The sequence below is a fragment of the Entamoeba invadens genome (genome assembly GCF_000330505.1).
Source record: "Entamoeba invadens IP1 unplaced genomic scaffold scaff_1105074725643, whole genome shotgun sequence".
In the NCBI taxonomy this organism is placed as follows: Eukaryota; Evosea; order Mastigamoebida; family Endamoebidae; genus Entamoeba; species Entamoeba invadens.
Genome location: NW_004191777.1, coordinates 630,174 through 647,015, shown reverse-complemented (window position 1 = coordinate 647,015; position 16,842 = coordinate 630,174). Strand labels below are relative to the sequence as shown.

At 31.2% G+C, this 16,842-nt stretch overlaps 5 protein-coding genes across 5 annotated transcripts; 3 read left to right on the top strand and 2 right to left on the bottom strand.

Moving 5' to 3' along the window:
• Positions 1-740: 740 nt before the first annotated feature.
• EIN_084640 (hypothetical protein) lies at positions 741-1,118 on the top strand (the record flags this gene model as incomplete). Its single annotated transcript, XM_004184570.1, has 2 exons — positions 741-769; positions 827-1,118. 2 exons carry the CDS (start codon positions 741-743, stop codon positions 1,116-1,118), a joined length of 321 nt encoding a protein of 106 aa, XP_004184618.1.
• Positions 1,119-1,753: 635 nt separating this feature from the next.
• EIN_084630 (hypothetical protein) lies at positions 1,754-3,202 on the bottom strand (the record flags this gene model as incomplete). Its single annotated transcript, XM_004184569.1, has 1 exon — positions 1,754-3,202. The coding sequence occupies one exon, from the start codon at positions 3,200-3,202 to the stop codon at positions 1,754-1,756; it is 1,449 nt and encodes a 482-aa protein (XP_004184617.1).
• An 842-nt stretch (positions 3,203-4,044) lies between these two features.
• Positions 4,045-4,620, bottom strand: EIN_084620 (hypothetical protein; the record flags this gene model as incomplete). The annotated part of the gene is made up of 1 exon (XM_004184568.1): positions 4,045-4,620. One exon carries the CDS (start codon positions 4,618-4,620, stop codon positions 4,045-4,047), a length of 576 nt encoding a protein of 191 aa, XP_004184616.1.
• A 3,719-nt stretch (positions 4,621-8,339) lies between these two features.
• Positions 8,340-10,142, top strand: EIN_084610 (hypothetical protein; the record flags this gene model as incomplete). Its single annotated transcript, XM_004184567.1, has 2 exons — positions 8,340-9,626; positions 9,666-10,142. The coding sequence occupies 2 exons, from the start codon at positions 8,340-8,342 to the stop codon at positions 10,140-10,142; spliced, it is 1,764 nt and encodes a 587-aa protein (XP_004184615.1).
• A 2,122-nt stretch (positions 10,143-12,264) lies between these two features.
• Positions 12,265-16,797, top strand: EIN_084600 (tyrosine kinase, putative; the record flags this gene model as incomplete). Its single annotated transcript, XM_004184566.1, has 1 exon — positions 12,265-16,797. A coding segment is annotated over one exon (4,533 nt), but the record flags the coding sequence as incomplete, so codon positions are not given.
• Positions 16,798-16,842: the final 45 nt, after the last annotated feature.

Below are 16,842 nucleotides of genomic sequence, written 5' to 3'. Positions count from 1 at the left end.
TATTTCGTTTTAGAATAAATATAGATCAAAATAACAAAATCAGTTTGCTGTTTCTCATTTCCTAATTTTAGAAAAAAATGTTTAATATTGAATAAATCATTAATTGTTAGTTTACTTATTCAATTAACTATATTGTATCAATAGTTAAATATACATATAATATTAAATAAATTGTATTTATTCAAAGTTAATAAGTATCGATATTAATTATATTATAATTTATAAAATATTAAATTGAATCGATATTCAATTTATAATAATTTAATTAATAAATTTATTATTTACATTTTTCTTTCATTAAATAATTTATTATTAATATAAAATAGATTCAATCGTTCCAATGTTTTAGTTATTTGTTAAAATAAAACGGCAAAACAAAAATAGTTACAAACTTTGACTTTTTGTCAATATTAGTTTTTCTCTCATCACTATCCAATCAAATGTATAAACAACAAAGCTTTGAAATAAATAAAAAATAATTGACATACACTATTATTAATCTTAATAATCGGGCAAATCAACCAAAACAAAACAGCAAACTATAAAAATGGGATGTTTGAAAATTGTTTTTCGCATTGATTCAACGCAAAAAGCGGGCGAACTGAAACTCTAAAAGTCGTATAAATAGAACAGTTAAAAATAGATTCTACGTATTAGTACTTTTCTACTATTTTTTACTTAAAAGCCTGTTCGTCGAAAAATGGAAAAAACCAACTACAAAATCAGTCGGAGTTCTTTGAATGACTAAAGTGGTGACAATGCGAATAAGGTTTGCCTATTTATCGTCCCTTTTTCTTCTCTGTTAATGTCATTTCTCATTTCTTAGGTTTCCCAAGACATATCCTGTCATCTACAAAACGCTTCGTGTTGACGGCGAACTTTCTGTAAAGGGGTCGATCGAGTTTATCGCAGAGGCGTTGCATATGCCACCAGACGAAGGTATTGGATTGTACCTTCCAAACGCAAAAACGTGGTTAGACGATACAGCGCCACTTGCAAATTTTCAGGAGGTCATTGGGGAGGAAGACAACGTCGAGTATAAATTCCGAAATGGTAAAGACGACGACGACGATTCATCGAATAAAAAGAAGAAGAGTGGTGGATGTGTCTTCCTTTAATTTGTTGTGATTTATTCCCTTTATTGATTCTTTAGCTTCTTTTACCTTCTTTATATTATTTCTGTTTAAGACTTTGTTTCATCGATCAGTTGTTTAAAACACTTTTAGGGTTTCCTCTATTAAATCACGTGTTTTGGTGTTGCTGTTGTGCAAGAAAAGGTGTGTTTGTATGAAATTACTTGTATTACATTGATATTAAAATTTATAGTTTAATTATAATAGTTCGGATGGCTTTGTTAATTTAGTTATTTATTAACTTTGTTTGGCTTTTTCCACTTTCCCTATCAAAAACAAAAACTTTTTGATTAGTTCTGAAATAATACATTGGTCTTTAGACTTTCCAATTACGCCGAAAAGGATAAAAAGTTATAAACTTAATAAAACACGAACATCAAAAAGTATCATAAACTTTATCATGACTTGTCTTCTTATACAATACAGAAAAAAGATCTGGTGTGTTGAAAAGTTCAACTGAGTTTACATATAAAAGAGTTTTTCGAGATGGACGAAGCATTGAATAATTAATGAAAGAGCATTAGAAAAATTATTAGTATTAATTTTTATAAAAATATTATTTATAATAACAATTTTATTATTATAAATAAAAACCATAAAACATAAAAAGCTAATAAGAATTAGTTGACCAATTTCTCAAACTGAGGAAGCAATTTTTGATACATTGCCTTATACCCTATCGCAGACGGATTTCTACTGTACCCCCAACACTCTTTGTCTTTCTCGTCGTAACACAACTGACAATCAAGTGCTACGACCTGATCCTTGTGCGTTCGATTCACACTCTCAATCGCCGTTTTCCACCCATTCTCACCCTCGCGCGCCATCACTGGTCCGATGACAACCCCTATTTTGGCTCCTTTATACAATGATATAATTTCATTCAAAAGGTCTTCGCACTTCTGTGTGAAGACTTCGTCCAATTCACTTTCGTCGTCGACAATAAAATCGTCGACAATGCTACAACATTTCGTTTCTGAAATTGTTTCGACGTTAACTTTGGTTGGAACTCCTCTAGGGAAGTTAGGTTTCACACTTTCTTGTGGCAGCTCCATTTTCTTCGACTGATTTGTCGTTGCTTTAGTTGTTGTATCTTCATTCAATGTAACAGCCCTTTCCTCTTTTGGAGTTTCAGGTGTGATTTTACTTGCACCTTCATCTTCTGCAGTCTCTGGACTTTTAACAACTTCTTTTTCATCACATGGTGGCGAATTCTCAACGCTGGGGACTTGAGCGTTGTCAGAGACAATTTTAAAACTGGGTTCTGGGACATTTTTAGTTTTCGAGCTAAGAACTCCGACGTCCCAGAAGTCGTTAGACCCAACAGCGAGTAATACGATGTCAGCAACAAATGAGTCGAATTTGAAATTTTGTTCTTTATTTCCTCCAGCATTTTGCTTCAAAAGCGTCGAGATGTTTTGCTCGTCATTTGGAAACTCAATTTCATTCTTGTTTCGAACAATTCCGACTTTCTTCAAAGCGACTGTCTGTGTTTCGATATTAAAAGTGTTTGCCAACAACGAGACAAATGATGCTGAAGAGTCGTTTTGCAGTTTTCTGCAAGCACAAGCTTTAAACGGACGTGCTCCAGTTCCACAGACCAATTCGTCTCCAACGGCAAGCATCTTAATCTTTTTTGTTGTGTTATATTGGGCACTTTTCTCAAGTTGGCAGTCAGCACCATAGAAACAAAGAGCGCCGTCGTTTGAGTCTGTTATTTTGGTAATTTTTAGAGTCATTTGCCGATTTGTAGTGTTGACGATAGAGATCTTTGCGTATGAAGGAGTAAGTGCAATTGTGTATGCCGAGATCTCTGGAGGCACTTCGAATTGTCGTTTCTGTTCGACAGTGACTTGGGCTTCAGAGGTGAATGTGAGGAGATTCAGACCTTCGCACCTGAAATATAAATTGACTTCTTTTTGTGGAGCGACAAGTTCCATCGAGAAGTTAGGCCAGTCGAAGATGACTTGTGAAGCGTTTTTCTCGTATCGCCCGGTGTAAGTGATATTATCTCTGTAGAGATATTTGGGGATAGAGAGAGATACGTACTGATCACAAACAACTTTCATATACTCTTTTTGTGTTCTTGACAGTTTTTATGGATATTTCATTCCAACAGAGACCGTTGAGATTTTTTTATATCACTCTTCCGTCTCTTTTAGATTGCATTTTGTATTGAACTTCGCAATGAGATGATTTTTTTGTGATAAGTGGACTAACGTGTGGACATAAGAACTTATTCTACCCATAGTATTTTTGGTTGTGCAAAAAATGTGAACAACATTTTAAATGCTTTCTTTGCTTTTACAAGAATACTGTATTATTCTTTATAATATTTTTTATTATCAAAAATAAAACACCATTTTGTTTTGCCTTACCATTCTTGAAATCAATTTGTGACATTCTCGGAGAAAAAGGTCCATTGAAACGGGAAGAATAGAGTGTTTTTGCTCTATTCTTCCATTTTTAATACCATTATTATTAATAATTATTCTCTTTTTTTGCCCAAGAGATCTTTTTGTTCTCAATTTTTCGCCAAACAAATTTATTCTGTCAACACAAATCTTTTTACTATATTTTTATAATGAATAAGGAAGTACTATTTTTACTATACAATCATTTCTGTCACCTATACCTCGACAATCAATACTAAATTATATTTAATAATAAATTAATCTATATTTATATTAGAAAAACGACAGTATATAAAAACATAAGCATTCTTTCTAGTATCAACAACCCAATAACATTTTCACCACTACGACCCAAAATGTTATTTGAAACCACGAACAACAAGCGCACCTAAATTACACAGTGTAAAAAAGTGACAGTCAGACGAAACAGTCTTTCGCCGAATTACCGCTATTCCCCATTCAACGTCGAAAAGTACAAACAAATCACTAAAATATAATTACCGCTTTGGTGTTGCTGCTTCGATACCAAGTTTCTTTAGCTCTCTTCTTTTACATGAGGCGCATTGACATTGGTTTCTACACACGGGGCAGCCGTCTTGAGCGAAAGTTTCGAGAGACATATACTTCAGGATACAATTCTCGCAGAATTTGTGTCTTGAGTTTTTTGTGCATTTGTAGCACTCGGACCTTCGCGTTTTGCATCTGTGGCACGAGACATTATAATCCTTTTGTAGGGTTTCCTTTTCTTGATGCTTGACTTCCTTTTTTTCGGAAAGGAGGTACTTATCTTCGGACATGATATCAATAGATGTGAATTGCTCTAATAAAGTGAAGAGTGGGGTTTGGAGTGGTGGTCCAAACTGTTTGTATTGAATAACATTGTTAGTTGCGATCAAATTGTTTTTGATCAACTGGGACTGAAGCACATCAAAAAAACTCAGAAGCGATGAGTTGGGCGATAAAAACATGTGTAACTGAGTCCGGTGGGAGTATTGAGAAGAGACTAACAATAAGATCTCGACGGATGTGTCTGATATACGCTGTACTTTCTGAACGTCAATATGATATTGCATTATTTACATTTTCTAGATGATTCCCCACTCGAAAGTAACTTTCACTTTTCAAAAACGATAATTATGGCTTTGGGCGATAAAATCGTTAGGATAATAACAAGTTAATTTGTTGGATTATTTCGGGGCTTTATTCGCCCCGAATTGTGTTGAATAAATGCGAAATGATATACAAAAAAGAATTCCGCCTAAAATAGTACAATGACTCGGGTTTCTTACATCGGGGTTTTTTCTAATTATAATGGTATTAGAATTTTACTATAATATACTTCCGGTTTTTTTATACAAACAATTGTTCTTATTAAATTTATTACTCAAAACAATAATTAACGGAAAAAAATATGGATTATTTTAATAACAGTTTCATTATTATTTAATTATAAGTTATTAATAGCGAATGTCAACTTCAAATTTAAAAAAGACCTAAACCAAAAGTTTACAATCTATATTGTCATCAAAAAACGGGAAATGAACCTATTAATTGTTTATTATCTATTAATAAGAATAATAATAGAATTGTCATTTAATAATTTGAATAAATATGGCTGTTTTGCGGGATTGCGGGGCAATAAAACCGCAAAAAACTTTTGTTTCGTGGTGATTTCGCAGAAACTTGCAAAAAAAAATAAACTAAAAATGCATATTCTTGAATAAAATATTACATGAGAAAGCGGTTTTGGTTCACTATAAGATGATTTAATGATTGGAAAAAAAAAGTTCGAATGCTTTATCTCTCCCAACCAAAAAAATACAATTGTTATATAATTTAATTTATAATTAAATAACAATATTTAATATGACTTTTGAAATCAAATTGCAATTTTTGGGAAATAGTAAGATACTGTTTGAATAAAGCAAATTCGTCATCAACTTTTTTTATGGATAGGGTATAGTTCAGACACACAGAAACAAACCATAATTTATTACAATAAGGAAATCGCAAAAAAAGTGTGTAAAAAACTGATAAAATGCCATTGCGACATTTAATAATTTGGCAAAAACATATAAAAATATTTTGGTGGTTTTGTGCGATTTTCTTTTTATTTCAATGGCTTTTTTTGTCATTATATTTTGTTATTTCACTTTCAAGTTATTATCACTGATTTTAACATTCAAGTTTATTATTAAATTTGTTTATATGGGATATATTGTCCTTTTTTGATGGTTTTCCCGTTTTGACTTATGTAATTGAATGTTAATAATAAACTTTTAAAAAACTGGTTAAATATCTAATAAACTCCAGATTTCCCGTTTTTAGACTACTTGAAATATGTTCAATGGTTTTTTGAGGTTTTACAATTGGTATTCTTTTAAATAATTAACTTTAATTGATTTTTTTAATATTCTTAAAATAAAAAAATATAGTTTGATATTAGATTCAAAAGAAAACAATATTTTGTGAAAATATTGTTTTAAATGAACTATACCAAGTAAGTATTTTTTATTGTTTTAATTATTAAAAAAAAACTAAATATAATCAAATGAGACTTGAAAAAGTTTATTTAGCAAATGTTGGATTATACCTCCCTTTTCTTGAGACATGTATTAAGTTTATAAAAGTGAGTAAGTCATGTTTTGAATCGTTTCAAGTTCTCCGTCTTGTCCCCAAGCGCAAAAAACATGAGAAAGACGACTTAAAAGATATGTCCAATTTTAGCCAAATAACAGAAATGTTATTTGACCCAGTCATTATAGACTTATGTCCAAAGGCAACGACTTTTGAACTCGAGATGAGCACGTTAATCAATTCGTCTGAATTTCTTGATCAATTGTTCTTATCAAGAAATGACACACGAATTTCACTGTCTGAGTGTTTCTTAGTAGATATGCCATTTATGGTATCTAAATTGAGTTCAAATGTATTAAACAAAATAATCAAAATCAAAGGCTCATCCATTGAGTTTGATGAACACACAGATCAATTCAAGTACAAAAGTGTAATGAAAAGTTTACCAAATTTAAGCACTGTTGACTTGGATATTTTAAATTGTGACTTCGACTTTTCGTGTTTTTTTGATGAAAGTGGAGTATACAATAAAGTGATTTTAAGACTTTCAGAGCCAGGTGCTTTCTTTGAAATGAATGTAAAAATTGCACACCATTTTATAACAATACTAAAAAGAATAAAAACTCTCATTTTTGTGATTAAAACTGCAACGACTTTTGAAATACCACTCGAAATAAAGAAAAAGGCGACTTTTGTGTATGACACTCAAATAACAGAAAAATTATCAAAGGAAATTTGTTTATCTAAAAATGGTTTAATAATCAATACATCGTTACCATTCGATTTGGAATATCTCAACAAACAATATCTCCCTTATAGACTTTTCTTTTCAAATCAAATGAATACAACAAACAAACTATTTGATATTTCAAAGGTGCCACACCTCAACGTTTTACAAATCAACAACAAACAAAAAGTGATAAACTTTGAGGTATTCAAAGAAAGTGGTAAAATGACTAATTTACTAAAAGTAATGACAACAAATTCTATTGACGTGTTGCCAACTACGGTACAATTTTTAACTACCATTTCACATGAACCAGAATTACACTGTGTCGGTAATTTTGAACTTTGTGAATTGGAGTGCAGAGGAAGAGTTTTGTCTGGTATTAATAAAATGATTACTTTGAAGAAAATCATTTTAAAAAGTGATGTGAAGGTTATTGACACGTGTGACCTTTTTAACTTTGAGTTGTTAACAAATCTTACATATTTAAAGTGTGATGAATTGAAGTCGTTTGTGTTACCAAATACATTGATTGATCTTTCAGTGCATTTGGAGAATGACGCGTTGTTGAATCAAATCAAGAAATGTATCAACCTGACCAAACTCGAACTCTCATTTGAAAAACACTTCAAAACAAACATTTCTTTGTGTGGTTTGAACAATTTGAATGTTTTAAAGATGAATAATATGGTTGTGAAATTCAACCATACAGAACAATTAATTATTGAAAATGTTCAACAACAGTTTTTGGATTTACGAGGTATTAACATTAAATGTATTGAGCTTGTGAAGTGTGAGTTTAAACAGCTTTATATTTCTAAATCAATTCACAAATTTTCATTTGACCTTTCAAACTTTGAAATACCAAATAGAGATGAAATTGCAATAACTCAAATTGTCACAGGAGAATTTGATTACAAAAAATTAGATGTATTCAGTGGGAATACTGTTACAAATATAATTATTCCGTCTTTTGACAAAACAACTTTACTCACACTTTTTCACAAGTTGGAAAAAATCAACAATTTTTCTATATGTGACACTACATTATAGTAAAGTTTATTATTTATTTATTTCTTATTATTCTTATGTTTTGACTCTTTTAAGACTATTTTTTTTTATTTGAATTTGAATTTGTAATAACATTTATTCTATTTTTAACTATATGTATGGTAATATAATTATAATATTAAATAATACATATCAAAATAAATTACAAAATAAACTACAACTGTAAATTATAATTATTTTGATTTGATAATAATATATGTATAATTTATCAATTTATATGATATTTTATGAAAAATTAATTAATTTTTCAAAAACAAGTTTCTAAACTTCTTTTCTATACAAATAAATTCATCAACTTTAATTATCGTCAACCAAATTATACGACTTTAGTTCAATGTTCGAAACAAAAGGAAACAAAACGGCATAAACACCAAAATTCAAATTTTTGAGTGTTCGATTAACAATCTAAAAATTGAAATGTGGAGGAATAGATCATTAAGCACAAGTTCGTCTCGTGGGAGAGTTGAAACAGTATTCTCCTCATTCTACAATGTGACCCTCCACAAAGAGGATGAATGCTATATTGGGTCGCTCAGTATTATATCAAACGACGGAATTGCGAAACTCAAATTTGTCCCAGACAACACTACCAACACAAAAAACGCGTTCTATTTTTTGTTCACAAGCATTTTTGTCAACAACTTGTCGCACGAACAAAATAATGATGCTAAATTTGACTTTTGGTATTCTGAACGCAACAACCCTGTCAATCTCACTTTTAATTCAATTCCCATGCGAAACCACTTTGTCGAAGGGTTGAAAATTAATGGACTTCATAAGTCGGAGGCAACAGTACCCTACACAAAAACAAAGTCAGTCGACTCCATTCAACCAATTCAAGTCGAAAACTTACCAAAGACAGACCGTGACAACAAAAATGAAAAAGCCGAGAAAAGTGATCGTTCAGAAAAAACGTTCTTCCCAAAATTATTCACCTTGGAAAGACGAAAAACCGTTTTCCTGGGTACACAGCCTGTGTCGCCGAGTACATCACCAAAGCCATCACTTTCACCTCTAAATTCACCAAAAAATATCACAAAAGTGGAAGGAGCAGACTGGTCTATTCTTTCTGACATTGATTCGTTTCAGGCTGACGAGTCTCTGATAACACCAACAACACCTATCATGTCGGTAAGAAAGAATTTGCTAATGTGTGGAGCAACAGAGTCGGTGAGGTTGTTAGCTTGGGAGCGCTGTTTTGTGAACAACTACAAAGAACTTTACATACCATCACTACTCATCGCGTCCCATTTTGATTCAATGCGGTCAGAGGACTGGAAAAGGTGCTGCGAACAAATCGAAAAGGATCTTCCGCGAACAGAAATTGGTGGCGTTTATCTCAAAAAAGGGGAGCCACTTTTTGCAGCCATTTTTCGAGTTTTAAGAGCATACTGCGCATCTCATGTTGATATGGGTTATTCACAGGGGATGAGTGACATCCTCATAGTCATTGCACAAGTTACAACCGATGAACCAAGAATGTTCTCTTTGTTCGTCAACATCATGTTTTTAGTCGCGCCGATGTGGGAAAAAGATGGTAAAAATAGTGTTGATTCGTTTTCTGAAATTCTCCACTTCTTCGATCCGAAACTGCACGAGTTGATTTCGAAATCGACGACGATTAAATTCAGGTTTGTCGTGCCGTGGATGGTGGTTCTGTTCAAGAGAGACTTTAACAGAGAAGAGATACTCAGAGTGTGGGATGTTTGTTGTTTTTAATATACAATTATAAATAACACCAAGGCGATTGTTGCATACCCGACACACAATTTTCATTTCTTTATTGCCGCCGCAATTGTGATGGTGCAACACGAGAACATATTGAAATACATCGACGACATCGAGTTGACAATGTTCATCAGTTCCATGTCTGAAAAAATACCGGTGTCCATCATATACCGTGCGGACGATTACTACAAAATGTTTATAGATGGCGGGACAAATCACGCACTAAAGCAGGTTTTCCGCACTGACGAGATAGTGAAACGGAATCAGAAGAATGAAAACCCGATATTTGACAGTTCTTTTGAAGGGATAAAGTCGCCTTTAGAAGGACTTGACGATGATAAGTTGAAGAGCCTTTTTCTTAAAATAGGGAACCCGCCTAACATTCAGCAACTGCCTAGCAGTCCCTCAGAGAAGGACATTGAGCGGTGTATGATGGAAACTTTAGAATTTCAAACATGGTGTTTTAAAGCACATTACTTCCTCACGTATTAGAAATTTGATGTCTGTTTTCTGCTTTTGTCTTTATTACAATTTTTATCGCTATTCTGTTCTTTCATTCCACCACATTCATCTCACATTTCTTTTTGTTTGCTTTTGTTCCAAAAACTATAATCTTCTCGCTCAAAAAAATCTTAAGGAAAAACATCTCCACACAAAAGCAAAAATGTAAAAAAATGACAATTATCTGAAACCATCAAGATGTGAGACGAAAAGAAGGAGAGGAATTAAAGATAATTCAAACCAAAAAGCCGCGAGTGAGATCCACCCCCACACAATTTCAAACGGGTCTTTGGTAAGTAATTTTTTAATAAAAATATAAATAAAGATTGGCGGGAAAAAGAATCCAGCACCAAATAGAATGTACGTTTTCTGTGTTGTGTGATCTGGTTCATCTGTGTTATATTTGGAATAATCGTCTAGTTCTAGTGTGGGTTTGGAGTATTTTGTATCGTCTCGTTTGGGTTGAAGTTCGTCGATGTTGTCGGTAGGAAGAGAAGACATCTGAAATTAAGTTTTTATTTGTAGATGTTTCTCTCTGAGATTGTAATCTTCGTTTTTTTGTGTGGAAAGAAACCAATAATAATTAGTAGTTGTTTGTTTATTATATTTTTAAATGGTTTTTTATTTATTAAATGAATAATAAATCATTTTTATCGAAAATTTTTATTTATTTTTTAATTTGTTTTTTTATTTATGTAAAAACATTATTTGGATTTTTTTTCTTTTTTGTCTAGTATGATTTAAAAATTGTTATATGCTCTTTTAATTAAAGTTTGATAGTTTTTTGTTTTATTCATATGATATATTTTTATATTTTTTTTCCAACATCAATTTAGTAAATTAATTAAAAAGAAAATTACAAGAAATAAATGTTATTATTACTTTGTTAACACTTTAAATAACATTAAACATAATTTAAGTGGTCTAAAAATTGGGAAATTTTTATTTTATTAAATAAATTTCCGTTTTTTTAAAGTTTATGATATGTGCATAAATAGTACACAAGCCAAAAATAATAATCATCAAAAATTGAATTACAGATCCCAGAAAAACATACCGGCACAGAAAAACCGACCGGCATAGAATAATTTATAGTATATTGTATTTTTTTTGTTTTTTGTCTTTTTTTTCAAAATTTTTATTGAAAAAACTATTAAATAGTTTTCAGAAACCATTTTTATAGTTTGCCGGACAGTTTTTCTTCGCCGGTCGGTTTTTCTGGGATCTGTAATATCCCTATAAAAACAGGCCAAAACAAAAATAAGGGTGTTATTTCAAATGTTAAGAAAAAAGTTATTTTGAATATTTTTAATTTATTTAGTTATTATACTAAAAAATATTATATCTTTGTATTTAACAATCCAAATATAAACTAGATGATATTAATAAATATATAAAATTGGTCAAAATATTGGTGAAGAATAATAATAATTGGTTTCCAAATTCAAATTTAATATTTTTTTCTTAAAATAAAACTTAATTTTTCACTCATTAATTGAAATAAAAATATTGATAAACATGTTTGAAATTAAAATAAAAATTTTGTAATGAGGAATTAAATAATTTTTGTGACAATTTGTGTTTTTAGTCATTTCCATTTTTATTAATGTCGTTTGTATTTTTATACCTTTCATATTTTATTTATACCATAACGTATAGTATGTGTATCATAATAAACAATATAATCTTGGGTGATTTGTAAAAACGTCACATTTGATCAATATGAGTTTTATTTTATAAACATCACTGTTTCATAGGCTGAAACAATATTATAATTGAAGCAAATGTTTAAATAAGAAAAAAAACATAAATAATTATATAATTATTTTTATTAAAAGAAATAGGTAATTGGATAATAATAAATAATATTTGATTGTTTACAGGTTTTGTTTTTTTTAAATCACAAAAAATATACTTACCATGTTGGTAAATTTTTTATTTGATTGTGAATTGGTATTGTTAAGTTTGGGTATTTTTTAAAAAGTAATGTTTCGATAAACATGTTAAAAACATAAAAATAGCTTGATTTGATTATTTTTAAAAGCAAAATCAATACTTCAAAGGTACACTATGCTTTACTTAGAAAATCTTCATATTCAAACACATTGTATTCATGATACTGTTTGCTCTTTTCATTATTTCTTTTGGTATTAAGTGGTGCAAAGAAGATGGAGAAATAACATGTGTCAATAAAAATGAAGAGTGCTCTACTTTATTTCAATGGAGTATCGAAGGTTCTTTCATTTCACTTGGCGAAGATGACATTAATTTATTAATAAAATGTGCAACAGAAACAGAGCTTGTTGTAGGACTTCCAAACGGAATAAATGTTACATTCAAGTTTGGTACAGTTTCAAAAATGATTAAAGTTGAAGATCTATTACAAAAGAAAAAAACAAACAAAACTTATAATTGTAACATTGCAAATTGCAAATTATGTTCATTTGGAAATTCAAGTAGTTGTATTGTATGCAATGATCGATATTATTACTCAAATACTTCAAAAACTTGTGAACGATGTTCAAACCCCAAGTGTAAACGTTGTGATTCAGATCCATCAATTTGTTCTTCTTATTTGAATGGATATCATGTTGGTGGTACTTTAAAACGAGAAACTTGTAGCGCAAATTGCAAAATATGCAACTCTTATGAAATTTGCACATATTGTTATCCCAATTTTTACTTAGATAATGGAATTTGTTTATTTTGTCAATTTTGTTCGAGTTGTAACAGTTATGATGGATGTACTGAATGTTGGATTAATTATTACAAAGACAATAAAGGTTGTTCACTTTGTGATGTTAATTGTCTTATTTGTCTACAAAATGGATGTACTTCATGTAGTAATACTTATTATGTTGAGGGAAAAAAATGTGGTCCATGCACACCAAATTGTATAAAATGTTCTGGACCTGCATACAATCAATGTGAAAGTTGTGTCGCAAATTACTTCGTAAAAGACGGAACATGTAAGCAGTGTGATTTAAATTGTGTGGATAAAAAGTGTGTTAATAATACTGGATGCACAGAGTGTAAGGAAAAATACTATGTCAATGACAATATGTGTTCACCGTGCCATACATCATGTGCTACATGTTCCGGTTCAAACGAAAACAATTGTTTGACTTGTGCAAGTGGAACATATAGAAATGGTATATATTGTTCCGTTTGCGATACACATTGCACAAACCATTGTGATGTTGTTAATGGCTGTACATTGTGTCCAGATGGGTTTTTTATTGAAAACAAAAGATGTTCTCAATGTAATGGAAATTGTAAAACATGTTCTTCTCAAAGTATAAATTGTCTTTCTTGTAATCAAGAATTCTATCTTCAAAATGCAAAGTGTTTAAAGTGTAGTTCTTTCTGTTCTGTAAACAAATGTGATCCAATCAATGGTTGTACTGAATGTAAAAATGGCTATTATAAAAACAATATGACTTGTTTTGAATGTCACGAAAAATGTCTAACATGTGATAATGGTTCAAGTTCGGGCTGCCTATCATGTACAGACAAAGTAAGTTATTTGGTTGGAAGACAGTGTATTTTATGTGATACAAATTGTGCTCTAAACAAATGTTTAAATACCACCGGATGCACCCAATGCAACCAACACTATTTTGTTAATAACAAAATATGTTCTTTATGTCATGAAACTTGTTTGACATGTTCAAATAATCTTTCAAATGGTTGTTTAACATGCGAAAAAGGAAAATATTTTGATGAGAATCGATGTGTATTATGTGATGAAAATTGTGAAAATAACACATGTGATGCTGTGAATGGATGTCAAAAATGCATTTTTGGGTATTTTCCAGATGAAAAACGTTGTTCTCCATGTGATACAATTCCAAATTGTTTATCTTGTAGCCAAACCAACAAAAATCAGTGCACTTCTTGTAAAGATACATTCATTGTCGTTGACAATTTATGTGAATGCCCAAGCCACCTTTACCAAAACACTTCGAGCACTTGTGATGAATGTTACAAATATTCACCCAATTGTAAATTGTGTCGAAATATAATAAATTTCGGAATAAGATGTGAAGAGTGTTTCCCACCATTTGTAACTGTTAATGGAAATTGTATCAAATGTGGAATTAATACCACTTTTATTGGAAACGAATGTGTGAATAACACCAAAAATTGTGAAATTCAAAACGGACAAAACGAATGCCTAAAATGTCAAAATGAATTTTATTTACAAAATAAAATGTGTAAACCTTTTGAACACAATGAATTGTGCAAAACAAACTCGAAAAACACATGTGAAGATTGCGAGAATGGAATCACAACAACAGGGAACTGCGAGGAGTCAATTTGTAAATATTATCACAAAGATAAAACATCAACAAAATGTATTCAATGTAACAAACATTCTAACGTTAACTTAAATGGAATATGTGAAGAGAACAACAAAGATTATTTGTATGACAACAATGTTATATTTAAATGTAAGGAAAGCCAATATCTTGATAATAACAATTCGTGTCATGAATGTCAAGATGATCAAACAAGCGGTGTCAAATGTAAAATGGTAAATTCAGAAATACATGGACTTCAATGTGGTGGTTTATTTGTTATCAACGTTAAAGAAGATAAGTGTTTTATTAATGATAAATGTGAATCAATCGATGGTAACGATTGTGTAAGTTGCGTTTCAAACAGAGATTCAATTATTGAAAACACTTGCAAAAATTGTGTTGTGGAAAAATGTTCATTTTGTAAAAATGATCAATGTATTGTTTGTGTGGAAGAATATCTTTTAACAACAACTAACGAATGTAAAACAAAAGAATATTTCAGTTGTCAAAAATCGCACTTAAATAAATGTTTGAAGTGTGAAATATCATTCATGCGAGTTGACGAGATTATTGTTAAAGCAGAATATTGTGAAGTAATAGGCAACAACATCAAATACGCAATGAAATCTATTTCTGTTAAGACACCCGTTGCATTTGAATGCAATGAAGGATTTGTTTTAACCAATGGATCTTGCAAAGCAACTAACCAACTTAAACGAGATGAAAATGCAAGCGATGGGTGTAACATTAAAACAACAAAAGGGTGTATTTCCTGTTTTAATGGATATTACAGATCCAATGGTACTTGCCATAAATGTGAAAATGGTTGTACAACATGTTTCAATGCAACTTATTGTTTGTCTTGTCGTCCCATATTGGAGTTCTTGAATAAAGACAACAAATGTGAATTAACAGAAGACTTTTTCCTCAAGTGTAAAAAAGAAATGCCAAACATGGTTGGGTGTGCAATTTGCCAAGAAGGGTATTACAGAAAACAAAGTGATTGTGATGCTTGCCACTATTCGTGTACTGTTTGTAAAGATCTCAATTCCTGTATAACATGTAAACCAGAATTCTTTTTAATACCATCAGAATCGTTGGTGTGTCAAAATTATTCAAGTTTGGTTGGGTGTTTAGAAAAAACACCGTTTGGGTGTAAGAAATGTGATAATGGGTATTACATTGACTCCAATGTCCCTCGTTGCAAAACGTGTATGAACAACTGCTCTTTATGTTTAAACCAATACACATGCAACGAATGTCAAAATGACAATGTTTTTATCAACTCGACTTGTGGTCATTTTTCTCAAATTGAGTTTTGTATTGAAGCGAAAAGAGGGTTGTGTTCAATGTGTGTCGAAGGCAAGAAGCCGAGTGATGATGGTCTTTCTTGTTCAAACAAAGTGAATTTGGGATTGGCCATTGGTCTTCCGGTTGTGTTTGTGATAATAATAGTAATTATAACAGCGTTGTCAATTGTTGGAATATACTTGTTGTATTTACACAACAAAGAGGAGAAGAAAATGTTGAACGTTTGTGTATTTAAAATGAAGCGCTCCAATGTCATATTTGAAAAAGTGAACGACTGGCTTGTGTCTAACAAAGAAAAAATAATATTCATTGATGAAAACAATGCAAATAATGAAATCCCTGTCAACAAAGAAACTCGCGAATTGTTGTGTGTTGGGAACAAATCTAAAAATCCAATGAAAATTCAATTCAGTGTGATGAAAGGGTGTGATTACTACACAATACGCACCGAACCCGCTTTGGTAAATTTGAAGAGTGGAGAAGCGTGTGAATTTGAAATATTTATAACGCCGCTTTGCTCTTGTATCATTAAGGAGAAGATTGTTTGTGTTGGTCTTGATATTAAAAAAGGTGTTGAAATGACAGAAAATATCACAATCAACGCGAAGACACAAATGACAACACGACTTGATTACCACGAGTTAAAAGAAGAGAAAAAGCTTGGAGAGGGTTCATTTGGAATTGTTTATTTGGGTGAGTTCAGAGGACACAAAGTGGCAATCAAGAAATTGCGAGAAGGGTGTAATGACGAAGCGAAAGTTCATGAATTTGAAAAGGAGGTTTCAATGTTGGACAAATTCAGGTGTGAGTATTTAGTTCACTTCTATGGTGCTGTATTTATTCCAAACAGAATTTGTATGGTCACAGAATTCGCTGAATATGGCAGTTTAAATGACTTGATGAAGAAGAAAAGAGAACAATCGCCTCGCATGGCAGTCAAGGTGAAATTCATGTTAGACATGGCAAAGGGAATTAGTTATTTACACAACAATGGCATAGTCCACAGAGACATCAAGCCAGACAATTTACTCGTTTTTTCAATGGACTTGGGAACAACAGTTAATGCAAAAATGACT